Here is a 12,386-nt window from a genome sequence, read left to right as displayed (position 1 = left end):
GTTAAGGGAGAGATGAATCGCTGCCCGGCAAAGGGCGACCCCTCCCTCTGTGCCACGGAGGTGATCGCTAGCCTTTTCGGGTAAACCGAAGGAAATGGGCTCTGTCCTCCTTGGTCCTTTTGAAGAAAACCAAAGCCTGAGGCAAGCGAGGGGGCAGGAGGGCTTTCCGATGATGCAGCAATATTGTGTTGACAGTGATTTGTGCAGTGTGTAAGAGGCCAGCTCTGCTCTGAAAAACGAGACCCTGAATGAATAAATCATGGGCCCTCTCTTAGTAACTTGACAACTCAGTCCAGCCCTCCTGTGGTGGCAGCTGGCCCGAGGTGTGGGGAGGGACTCCTGTTGTCCAGAGGCTTTTAGGGGCTTAGGAGCTTCTCCGCAGGGCAGGTGCTTTGGTGGGGGAGCAGGGAGCCTTGCTGCGTGGCGTGGGACCATGGACGGAAACGCGCACCTCCTCCAGGTCATCCGCAAGATGCGTTCCCAAATCAACAAGCTGGAGAGGGAAAACAGGGCCCTGAGGGGAGAGCTGCAGGTCTGCGGGCGGAGAGCAGTGCCACTGGAGAGAGGAGGTGGGAATAGCAACGTGAGGAGCCTCGCCAATGATGGGGAAGGACCAGCTGGCTCTTCAGCATCCCTGCCTGGAAGCGTCGTGGTCAGTCCTGCTCCGGCACCAAAGGAGCAGACAGGTACCGAAGAGCCAGGGCCGTCCACGGCACCTGCGTGTGCTGCCTGTGCAGGATCTCCCAGCCTGGCTGTTACCTATCTGCAGGGAATGGGAGATGAGCCACTAGCTGTCTGTTTAGTTAACTTGATGGAAGTGCTCAGGCTCCTTCAGTGCCCACACCCAAAACCACCCTAATGGGGTGTCTCGTTCTGTGACTTTTAGGGGGGGTACCTGCATCCCCCAAGCTGAGCTTAGCGGAGTATTTTGCTGCTGCTCAAGCAAGGAGTTAACATCAAAGAGTTCAGTTTATCTTTGTTTAAGCAGAATTTGTCTTACTGCTTTGAGTTTTCGTGGGCATGGACTATCTTGCCTGTGCCTGTCCCCTGTCTGTTGCAGACAGAAAAGGACCAAGAGTTGTAATCGTGCCGTAACCTCTCTTGCCTTAGTAAAAGATGAGAAAAACTCTACAAATAGTAACAAATAGTGATGGGTTGCATACATCACGCAAGATGTGCGGTTTCTTTTTGCAGATAATGTAGTTAGTTTTGGCTGAGGGAGAGAGGGGCCAATATATAGCAATACACTTCATAATTTTATCAGAGGGGAAAAATGGAAATATTCCTCAGTTACAGAAGTCTGGTTGGGATTTCTAGAGGATTTAATGAAGCAGGAATTAGAGCAAAATGTTGTTTGGTGAGAAGTAGTTCTCTAGAATTGGGTGTGGTTATTGGCAGGGTCGGCTGTTAGGTGTCGTACATGCGAGAGGTCTGCCGCCTCCTTGTCTGGTGTCTGTCACGTCCCGTCCGCTGGGAAACGGCTTCGCTAACGCAACTTCTTGGCATCAGCATGGGGTGTGTTATGAGTTGCAGCTGCCGTTACAGTCCACGTACGCCACAGGCCTGGTGGCTGACCTAGCCTCAGCTCTGAACCAGCCTCCTGGAGAGGTCCAGGCCGCAGAGAAAGGCCTCCACAAGTTCTGACAGAGACAAGTCTATGAAAATGAACGAGATGAGGGACTGAACAGCACTAGTGGATTTACATGAAGCTAGATGAGTGCTGCAATCGAATCACACCTACTGCCAAGCCCACTGAGCCCAGTGGTCAGGTTACAAACCTGAGGGCCTCTTAAACTGGGGCTGCTAGTGGCTATGGATGTCCTCAGCTTGGGAATAGCTGACTGGTCTTTCTGCGAGCGTGAAAGATGTGCAAAGTGCTTTCCAACCTTGTGGCTTTTCCTCTCCAGCTGCCTTCTAGGGGAAAGGGTGGGATCCAAAGGGGCTGTTTGGCCTCCTCTGCCTTTTGGCCTCCCTACATACAGAACTTTTTTGAGCCAGAAGAAAGGGATTAAAAATACATCAAGGATATCTGAATTCTCATTATTAATATTATTGTTCCTAGCTCTGCTTTTGTCTCTGCTACTCAGACACCACCATGACCGTGCGGCGCTACTCCACCGCTTCACCAGTGCCCGCTCCTTCCAGCGCGAGGACTCACCGCGCCGGCAAGGGGCCCCCGAGCAATGGGCTCCCGGACGCGCCGGGCAGTGCCCAGCCACCAGCCCCTCCTGCCGCAGCACAGCTCGCCGGTGGAGAGGAGGAAGGGCTTGAAAAAACACCGGCCAACTGTCTCTCCTACAGTCATTCCAGCAAAATGAAGCTGTTTCAGGAGCATGTTTATAAGTGCAGGTAAGTTCAGTTTGCCTGCACAGCATCGCCTGCCTTGGGCTGGTTGCAGGTTTCACCTAATAACATATATGGACATTGCCTGGGGGTTTACCTCGTTGTCAGCAAAATCTTTGTTTGAATGTATATGGGCATTGAGCAGACGGGAGACCTCTTTTGGGTAAGTTGTCCTCCTCCTCCTTGCAATACATGAAGATTGCCAGTGTTAGCAGTTTAGATTTCCTATAGAAAGGAGAGGCTGAGGGGAGAGGGAAGAGGGTGGAAATCTTCTCTCCGTTAAAGCCAGGCAGAGTTTTGCAGATTGACGTGTTGTTCTGACAAGCTAAACTTGAAAGGGATTTTTAAACTTTGAACAAAAAGCGTGGAGATATCAAGGAACTCTGAACTATGCTTTTGAAAGCGTGATTAATATGGCTCATGGATTTACATGTACTGTATCATATTTCCCCTGTAATTGAAGCATTACAAGCTAATGCTTTCAGCCTTGAGAAAAATATTCTCAGGACGGCTTCTAAATTAAGTGAAATGACTGCTGGACAAGCCCTGAGTGTCTCTGCTCATTGATGAGAAGCTTTCCAACACAGGGCAACAATCAAAGGTAGAAGCACCAATAATGAGACTGTGATACACGATAGCCCCGGTCACCTCCTGGTTCTGATATATACACCCTGGGAATCCATGTAGATTGCTGGTTTTAGTGCTGATCATGCCGTGCTCAAAAGAAGAAAGTCCAAATGGCCTCAAAGCGTGTGCGTTTGAACAGGGAGAAGTCCATGGGTCTGCCCACCCATGCACGTCCCGGGGCAGGACTCCAGCAGCCTCTGCTCGGGGGCTGCACGGCTGTAGTGGGTGGTGTCGCCTGCGTTGACGTACCCGTCCGCATGGCACGTCACGTCAGCTTTTATTCTGTGCCACCCTCACACAGCAACGCATCCTCAGAGCAGGCCAGTGCACAGCCCCTCGCACTCCCCGTGCAAACCCAGTTCGGAGCCCAGCTCCTCGCTGGGAGGCTGGAGGGGACAACGAGGTCAAGTTTTCATAGGCACCTAGGTTTTCTTGTAAGGACATTTGAGGGTCAGATGTTTTACAGCATTTAAACACCTAAATTTAGTCCCTGGCAGGGAACTTGTATCGTCTTCAAAAGCACCCTGACCCTGTAACTCTGGATTTCAGCATATGCTCCGCTGCGTTCAGGGAAACTTAGGACTCTCAGTGCACATAATCGCTTCTGAGAGGTTTGCCCCGAAGCCAGCTCACGTGGAAAGCGTGCGTGTTAGGAAATACAGGGTCAGCGTGCAGGAGCAGGAAAGGCAATGGCAAATGCTGCTGCTTTCTCATGAGGGGAAAGACAGCTTTCAAAGCAATCAAAATAGCAACGTAGATCTATTACAACTAGTGCCTTGGGACCTACAGGTTTAAAAGCACGGGTTACCCAGTGGCCAAAGGAACGGTGCTGATCATTTTATCGCTATCTTTAGAGCTGCCTTGTCAGCTCTGAACAGCAGTGAGTGCGGCACCGTGACTCACGTCCACTCAGCGTTGTCTGCTTTAGGAGAAGAAATGGCTATGGAAAGAGCATTTTACCTAACCCCCTCAGTAGACTGGGTGATATCCTGAAGCATGAAGCTTTGTGTTTCTTATACAAAAAAAAGTTTAATATGTTTTCTGGTCATAATGTTGGATGTTTCCATTATATACACAAAGGTCTAACACAGGCAACAATCTTAATAAGCTTTTAACTAATAGGGTAACTTGTGGCAATAAGTTCAGCAAGCTAATTAAGCTTAATTTTTTACAGTGATGACATTTTTTGCTTCCCAGCATGCTGGTCCATGTCAGGTTTTCCTATTCTTTGTTTATTGTAGTTTTCTCACATTCTGCTCCAAAGCTGTAATCCTATATGTGATGCTGAATATTTTTGCTTTAAAATTAACTCTGTAGAAGTATCACCTTGGATTTATCTAGAGTGCAGTTGCATCCAGGTAATAAAAAAATAGGACGGCTAACAAATCATCACTAATTTACATGTCTACAACATTTTCATTCATATATGGTAAAGCACTATTTATACCACATGATTCCCACTTTTTCTGGTAAATAAAAAAAGACTAAATACTTGAATACATTAGGCAGGATAAGAGAGGCTGAGAACTGTTTTCAGGGCTACTACAGTAAAATTACGAAAGGTACAAGGCCTGTTTGGTACAAATGTCACCACTGGGGTGTTCAGGCTTGATGGTTTCACCTTCCAGTGGGACAGGTCTAATTGGCAGGTAAGAAGGGGCAAAGAAATTGCAGAGGTCCTCTGCTCTGCAGGACACCCGCCAGTAACCATCAATAAATACTTTCATGGTTTCATGATTTTCCTTTCTTGTGCTCCTCAAGGGCCTGAGTGAACTGACAGCAATCACAGAGGACAGTCAGAATGAAAACCAAAGCTCTGCAAAATCCAGTCCATCTACTTGCCAAACCAACCAGTTTTGGGGCACGCAAAGGAGCGTGTTTCTCCCTCTGCTTTCACAGCTGGTGTAATTTATCATGTGCACACTCACTGCTTGGAAACCCCTGTTCTCACACCCGCTTGCAGTAGCTGGGTACTGATGCATATAAACATAACGCCACTGAAGGACCCCCTGGGTCCACATGGGTGCATATGCACCCTAAGGGTTCTGTACGTGCACAGCTTTGTAGATACGCATCGGGCGCCGATAGAGAGATGTGAGGCTCAGTTGAAAAAGGCAGATGCTTCCAGCAGACAGACAGACAGACAACACTATGCTGGTCCCTTGGGAAGACCGTGTGAACCCCATCCCAGCGGGGCATGAAATCCTGCCTCCATGCAGTGTGCAAGTGCTGAAAGCATTTGTCTTTTGCTGGCAGGTTTTTTTTTTTTTGCTTTCTTTGCAGGTTTTATAAATTTGTAAACCTCATAATGCTTTCTCATTTTTCTCCAGGGGTAAAGTAAAGGCCGTTAGTTTCCTCTTACCAATGGATATGTCATCATATGCTGAAAAGCAAGGTTCCCTCAAAAGCCCACAAAATCAGAGCACAAAACAGTTAACCACCGTCGCTGAAAAGGATATGTGAGCTGGTGAATTTTTAAAGGCCCATTGATTCTCAAGATAAATTGGCCTTAAATGATAGCTGTGTGTCAGGTTCCTTTCCTGCAAAATGCTTTGGCAGGATGCCTGCAGAGAATCACCCAGCCTGTGTTTCGGGTCACTGGCCCGATGTTTAGCATGGAAATGGAAGCCACGACAAAGCCGGCTGGAAGTCCATACACCGTGATGAAGCCACGCGATAGCAAAGGTACCTCCACTAAGTAGCTTCTGCGCAACATGTCTCAAGGATCCCTTACCTTAGGACTGCTGTAAACAGGATGTTGAAGCTGGTTTTGATGTGTTCATCACAAAAAGTGGAAAGCATGTCACCACTTGTGTTTGCTGATTCCCTTGCCAGAAAGGTATTTGATGCAAATGACAAAATAAGAGCTATTAAAGAGCCTGTGAGGTTTTCTCTGCATGTAAAACTTTAGAACTTCACAGTACTAATACCGCAAAGTTAAGAAGGTGTTACAGAGCTGGTTAACATTACTCTGAATTTCTGCAAAGTTTGGCAATGACTGTTTATGTCCATTTGGGGTTCACCTCTAAGGGAGTGCAGGGGAGATCAAGTGCAGGGGAGATCAAGTACTAATCAGTATGAAAATGTGACTACAAATCTGTTTCTGACTTGGTGTGTTCAGCCAGCCAGAGACTAAAGGCTGCACACCAAGTCAAAATAGGAAGAATTGTGAATATCAGAATTTTTCAGGAAAGGCTTCTCAGCATGGCTCGGATCAAAAATCATTAGCAGAAATTCAGAAAACAGGTGCAAAATAAATGTGAAAGAACTACAAACAACTTGTAAAAAATTAGGAGTGCTTGTTAGTCCTCATCATATGAGTAAAGATAGTGTCCCACATGTTTATTTTGATTACAATTATTTATGGAACCAAAATACTGCAGATTGCTATTTCTTTATGTACAGGCAGCACTGATGATTGAATATTGTACAGAGAATGCATGAACAGTAGATGTTTGTACCGATAACTTTAAGGAAGATTTTCATCTCATTGTCTACTTTTAAACTGTTGAGCTTTCAAAAGTGAAAGCAGAGATCTGGTGGAAAAAAATCCCTTCTGGAAAAGCAGAGATCTGGTGGAAAAAAATCCCTTCTGGATTTTCTGTAATGTTGTATACTTGTATAAAAATCTGTGTTCCTTTTTTCATTTTGAAATTCACCATGTTTTGTATATTCAAGTACATTTTTAATATATTCTCACCAATGAAGTAATAATTTCAATTTCACTGCTATTTTATTTGTGGATTTTTATGTTCACCTTGGGCCCGTCCAGAGCTGCATTGTAATGTCAGAAGTAATGAATCGATGACTTCCAGCAAATGAGGTTACAGTTTGGAAAGTTTACTGAACAGCTCATTTTAGAAGGCATTTACAGGGAAATGCTTTTTAAATGTTTTAAAGAAAGCTTCATTGTCAGAAACTAGACACTGCATATGTGTTCAGTTAAGTACCTAAATCCAGTTGATTTCACTTAGTAAAGTAACAACATACGTCTTTGAAAATCTGGCCCCTAGACCTTTAAGGTACCCAAGCTTTTGACAATTCACGTTTGAACACCAGATTTAAAGGGATTTGGGAATCCATATGCTTTAGGCAGCTTTCAAAAGTCTCAACTTTTAAGTTTTCTAAGCCTCAGCTTCCATGAAGCAGCAGTGGGAATTCTCTTCTCCCACCCTTTTTGTGTCAATTCAATGTAGATAGGTCACTGACACTAAGACTGCATATTAGTAAGCATATGACAATGTCAATTGTAGTGGGCTGCTGATTCTGCTGTCACACAAATACGTATAACTTTGTGTATGGCCAAGAAATTAAACTCAATGGACATTTATTAGAGGTATAATGGTCTTAAACTTTTGCACACTTACAGGGAAAAAGAACAGAAAAGGTGGAAGGGAAAAGAAAGAAAGGAATCAAAGCAGTCATTGACAAACGGCAGTCAGTGTATTAATGGAAAGATTTATTTTTGAAAGATGTTTTTGCAGTCTTTAGCAGTGCCAACAGATTTAAGAATACATTATGTTGCACAGGCATATTAATTTTTAAAAGCAGTTATGCAGATTTGACCTAGCTCTGCATCTCCAGGAGAACCAGATTGTAGCAGAGGCCACAGCAAAACCACTGAGCACATCAGTTTCACCACAGTACAGCATGAAGTAACTTACCATGGAGCACTTACTGGCAATTAAAACATTCCAATATTAAACATTCATAGATTGTTCAGTGAAAAAAGGGAAGGTATAAGCAAAGCAAGTGTTAAAATGTGGACAGAGAGATGGTGGCAGCAATTAAGCCATGGTCCTTTTCTTTCTTTTTCCCAAGAGGATCCATACAAGTTCAGAGGAGCTCTGGGCTTCTACCTAAAACCCCTCTGGAATATATCTATATTAAACCCTGGAATATGTACTAAACCTTCTTCACTGATGGCCAGGCTTGTTGGACAATTTCCCATGGGAAATTCTTCCTTTCAGAGAGGTGGTCAGTGGTATTCAGCCACGCAGGTAGGGGACTGCAAGAGCAGCTGTGACAGCAAGAGGTTCCCTCCTGCATTAGCGCTGGCCACTGAGAGGTGTACACTCCTGTGTCACACTTCTGCTTGGGGCTAAGTGGCTTTATATCTCCATAGCAAATGCCAATAAAGACAGAATCCACCACTGCCATTTGTTAAATGACATGTTCTCCGTTCCATCACTAGTCGAGAGCAGTGAAGTGCATCTCCAGGTTGGAGACAAAAAAGTCTTGTCAGAGTTGATTCTCAACTTAAATCAGTGGGATAGTGCCAATTTAACTGTTACTTCACATTTACATCATGGTAAGTGAGAGAAGGTGGGTATTATCTTTCTTTAGGAAAGTCTTTTTAAAGCTATGGTCATAATACAGAAGTGCAAAGCCATGAGCACTGGACTGGTGGGGAGGAGTTACTAAGGATGAAGGTGAAATTTAGATGTTGTGTGTCTGAGGGTAGCACACAGTCAAATGTTTAAAATCTTGATACCCAACTTAATAATAATAATAATCTTTAGATGCATCTTCAACCTACAGTAGATCTCGCCCTCACCAAAATAATGAACAGTACCTAAACAGCAAAATCCTTGTAAATAAATAAATAAATAACTTCTGTCATTCATAAAACTGCACTCTCCCAGGATGGTGCTGCTCAGCTGTACCGTGGAAAGAGCTAATGTTAAAGGGTGCGTCTACATCAGCATTTCAGTCAGAGTCAGGAGTACCCTCCTGAGTGAATTTCCTGGTCAAACCCACTTACCGTACTTTGTTTCGCACTGTAGCGTGGTCTCAAAGCACACAAGTGGATCTCTTCTGGATGAAACTAAGTCAGAGGATGTGCTTCTAAGGTGCTCCAAAAGCTAACAGGTATTCAGTGCGTGGGACCACACTAGCAAGCCCTCTGAAATACCTATAGTGTGGACAATAGCACTGACGGTTTCGCTCTACACCTCCTCCTCGACTGGTCTGCATTACTTGCTAATGTAGACAGAGCAGACGAGGGAGCTACTGTCTCAGGGATTTAAAAAGAAAAATCTAACCAGGTGAAATTTCATCTTGTTATACTATAGAGAGGAGGAGATGTCTTTCATCAGTCTTACCGCTCTCTCTGGTGTTTAAAGAGCCTTACTCTTGCCGCAGACACAGAGGTGGAAATGTCATGCTCCAGACTGTAACAGAGGAGTAACATTATCGTCTTCTCCAGTGAGTTCTTGCTCAAAGTTCAAATGGGTCTCATGCTTGCATCCTTAGACAACAAATGCAAGCCCAAAGGTAACAAATTAGCGTGCGGGGCTCATCTCCTGTTAAAGTCACCCAGTACAAGCACATTCCACCTACTCCAAGCTCTGTTTATAGGAGTGAGAGCACAATTTATGATGCGACGAATTGTCCACAACCTTTACATCCATTGTATTTTTTGCTCCTACATCTTAAATCCCTGACAGCTGAACTTCAGTTTTTCTCTGCCATTTCTGACCAGGCATAACCTAAGAATATATCAGCATGGAAGTAATTCATCTGAGGAGCCTCTGCCACCAGGTAAGTGATACTGATCTTTAATGCTGTTATTTTCAATGATATTAACAACATTAATGCCAGCGCTGACAGGCTCCCTCTGTACTCCTGAAACTTTATTTTTGTTTAGCTGGGGTGAGAAAGTGAGAAATGAACTTGCAACTCATTTGAAGGTCTCAAATAGTTCATAGGCCTTGAACAGTCCTTCAGTGTTGTGATGAATTAGATGCTACGTAACTCCACTATGCGCATGTCCTACGATCACCTAAGCACAGCATGGACAGCTGGTTCAAAGGTCACAGATGTTTTATTTACTGTTGGGTGCTATGAAGTACACAATATTTTCTCTTCAGGATGGAAAAATACAGGTTGTGTTAGATCTATTCTGCACTTCTACTGCATAATGCCTTTACCCAGCAAAAGACCCGTTAAGAGATTAAACTGTCATCGCAGCTAAAATGTAGATCAAACTCTGCTAACCTCACACGGGGAACTTGTTGGCTGTGCTGAAGTCAAGACAGATGGTCACTTCAGGGAATGTTTCTTTCATGGGAAGTGCTCATTTGAGTAGGAATATTTCTAGCTGGATGAGTCACCTCTTTCTCAATTGCTGCATGAAATACCAAAAAGTGATTTTTACATAGGGATATTCAAAGACATGGCAGAGGCTGAAAAATACGTCTTCAAAGCATCTTGCGGTGGTTTCCTTCTCCATGGGAGTATTATATGGCATGTGTAGACTGGTTAAAAAAAAATATGCTCCATTGTTTTCTTTTTGCTGAAAACTGTGATGAAATGTCTTTTTTCTTTTTCTTTCTTGGGAGTTTGGTTTTGGTTTTTTTTACAAAATCAGGTGGTACTTGATATACAAAAATCAGTCCCACAACAGCAAAATGCTCTAAATCATAATAAAATTGCTCTGTTTAATGTAAAAAGTAAGAAACTTAGACTAAAGTGCAAAAATTAGAGCGAACATTTCTAATCTGTGGCTCTTCAGTAGCAGGTTTGACTCTTCCCTGGTTTAGAGGACAAGGACCATCGTCTGCATGCTGGTTGCCATGGAGACTCCCATCGCTTTTGGAATCACCAGTTTTGCCTGAAAGGGAACACTCCTTCAGCGTGAGTTTTTAATGATCATAGAGGTTTCTGTTTGTCAGCACACCATATACAAGATTAAGTACCATGTCTAAGCAGGTGGGAGGGAAGGGAGTAAAATATTTTCTAGTAATCAGTGACAACATATTTAGGCTGTATAAAATCCACAAAACACGTAAACAGAATTACAAGACTTGCTGCATTAGGTTAAACTGTTATGGCATCAAATCTGCTCTCTCTCTTTCAGTATCAGCTCCTTCAAAGGAGAATGAACTTTGGTTGCAGAACATAAGCGTGGCAATAAATCCTTCTGACTTCTGCAGGAGACTGGCTTGAGGACTGCCAGGCTGCATAGCCAGTGAGGTCTCTCTTTCTCAGGCTTAAGTCGATAAAGGCTTCCCCATAACTACAAATAACGACAGCTTTTCTAGGAAGAGATGTGCACATGAACAACTGGGTCTGTCCATGTGAAGAGCTGCCTAACATTTATCCATTCTGTTTGCACTTGACAGCTATGCCAGCTTCTTTCTCCCTAGTGCACAATTAACACCTGGGATCACTCTGAAGGTGCAGAATGGTTAGTTTCACCAACATGGATATGTTGGCATGAATTTCTGGCTTGAGTAAAACAATGGTTATTCAGAAGAGAAATATAACAAAGCTGCAAGATTAAGCCTCAGTTACTTCCTAGTTCTGTTGTCTTTGCTAGACGGTAATTAAATAACTACCTGTTAAATCGGCAATTTTTGCTTGATTTCTTCTTTTGAGGCTGTTTTGTGCATCTGTGGGGCCATCAGTATACCTCATTGCAATGGCTGGGGTCTGATCCTTCTCTGGCTGAGTCTGAGTCACTGAAAGAAGAACAGAAAAGGATATTTAATTGAGTTGTATTAACGTTCATTTGTTCAAGGAGGTAAAGAAATGTCGAGTTGACTCTACCTGGCTGATGACAACTTGGTATTGTTTCAGTCCTGCCTCCTTGAAAGGACTGAACAGATTCATGGACAGAATCTAAGTCTTTCATTGGCCTTCCCATAATCTCATTCTCAGTTGCAGTTTTATTTCTAATGAGAAAGTACGTGTGCATTTTCCCTTTGCCTTTTACTTCTATTTCTCCTCTTTCAGTCATCTCAAAATTCTTGTATTTTAGGCATCTAAAAAATCAGAAGCAAAATGACGCATGAAAATTCAACATTAGCAAAAATGACACTGATATTTTAGAAGAGCTATTGTAATCTAAGTAATCAAATCACAACAGTCCAGGAAAAACAGTATTGATCCATGAACAACTGAGGGTTTGTTTCAACTGTTTATTCAAGCCTGCTGTGCTTTTATAGCTTTACACGTACGGCCTGATCAAAAATCAATGGATCACATAGTCAAATTCTTCAGTATGGTGGAGGGTTCTTATTGACCAGTAAATAGAAATTAAGAACTGAGGCAGCCAGTATCAGTTAGACCTTAACTATCTCCAGTCATTTCATCAGAGAAGGCAATCAGGTTTGTCAAGCATGATTTACTCCTGGTAAATCCAGACCAGCTATTCCCAATTGCAGCCTTCATGTTTCCAAAAATGGCTTCCAAGAGGACTTGATTTTCACCGGCACTGACATGAGGCTGACCAGCCTATAGTTCTTCAGCTTGTCCTCCTCGCCGTTTTTCAATATAGGTGTAACATCTGGCTTTCTTCAGTTGCTACGGTGCTCATCTTCATGACCTTCCAAAGATGACAGTCAGCAGCACTGTAATGCCATCACCCAGTTCTCTCATTACCTTTGGGGGCATCCCATCTGCTCCCATAC

At 43.8% G+C, this 12,386-nt stretch overlaps 2 protein-coding genes across 2 annotated transcripts in view; one reads left to right on the top strand and one right to left on the bottom strand.

Annotated features, from left to right (window-relative positions):
- The first annotated feature begins 433 nt into the window (after positions 1-433).
- CCDC195 (coiled-coil domain containing 195) overlaps positions 434-12,386 on the top strand; it is a 17,993-nt gene continuing 6,040 nt past the window's right edge. Inside the window, exons 1-5 of the mRNA XM_072868649.1 lie at positions 434-686; positions 2,088-2,349; positions 5,301-5,655; positions 9,045-9,513; positions 10,490-10,608. Of these exons, the coding sequence (XP_072724750.1) occupies positions 434-686; positions 2,088-2,349; positions 5,301-5,433 (648 nt within the window). The 3' untranslated portion in view covers positions 5,434-5,655; positions 9,045-9,513; positions 10,490-10,608. The remainder of the gene's footprint in view (positions 687-2,087; positions 2,350-5,300; positions 5,656-9,044; positions 9,514-10,489; positions 10,609-12,386) is intronic.
- LOC140654852 (guanylate cyclase soluble subunit beta-2-like) overlaps positions 9,886-12,386 on the bottom strand; it is a 19,624-nt gene continuing 17,123 nt past the window's right edge. Inside the window, exons 14-16 of the mRNA XM_072868648.1 lie at positions 11,524-11,738; positions 11,313-11,435; positions 9,886-10,585 (exon numbers count right to left, since the gene is read on the bottom strand). Coding sequence (XP_072724749.1) covers positions 10,434-10,585; positions 11,313-11,435; positions 11,524-11,738 — 490 coding nt within the window. The 3' untranslated portion in view covers positions 9,886-10,433. The remainder of the gene's footprint in view (positions 10,586-11,312; positions 11,436-11,523; positions 11,739-12,386) is intronic.

Source organism: Ciconia boyciana, chromosome 7 (assembly GCF_034638445.1).
Source record: "Ciconia boyciana chromosome 7, ASM3463844v1, whole genome shotgun sequence".
Lineage (NCBI taxonomy): Eukaryota > Metazoa > Chordata > Aves > Ciconiiformes > Ciconiidae > Ciconia > Ciconia boyciana.
This window is presented reverse-complemented; position numbering and strand designations above follow the sequence as displayed.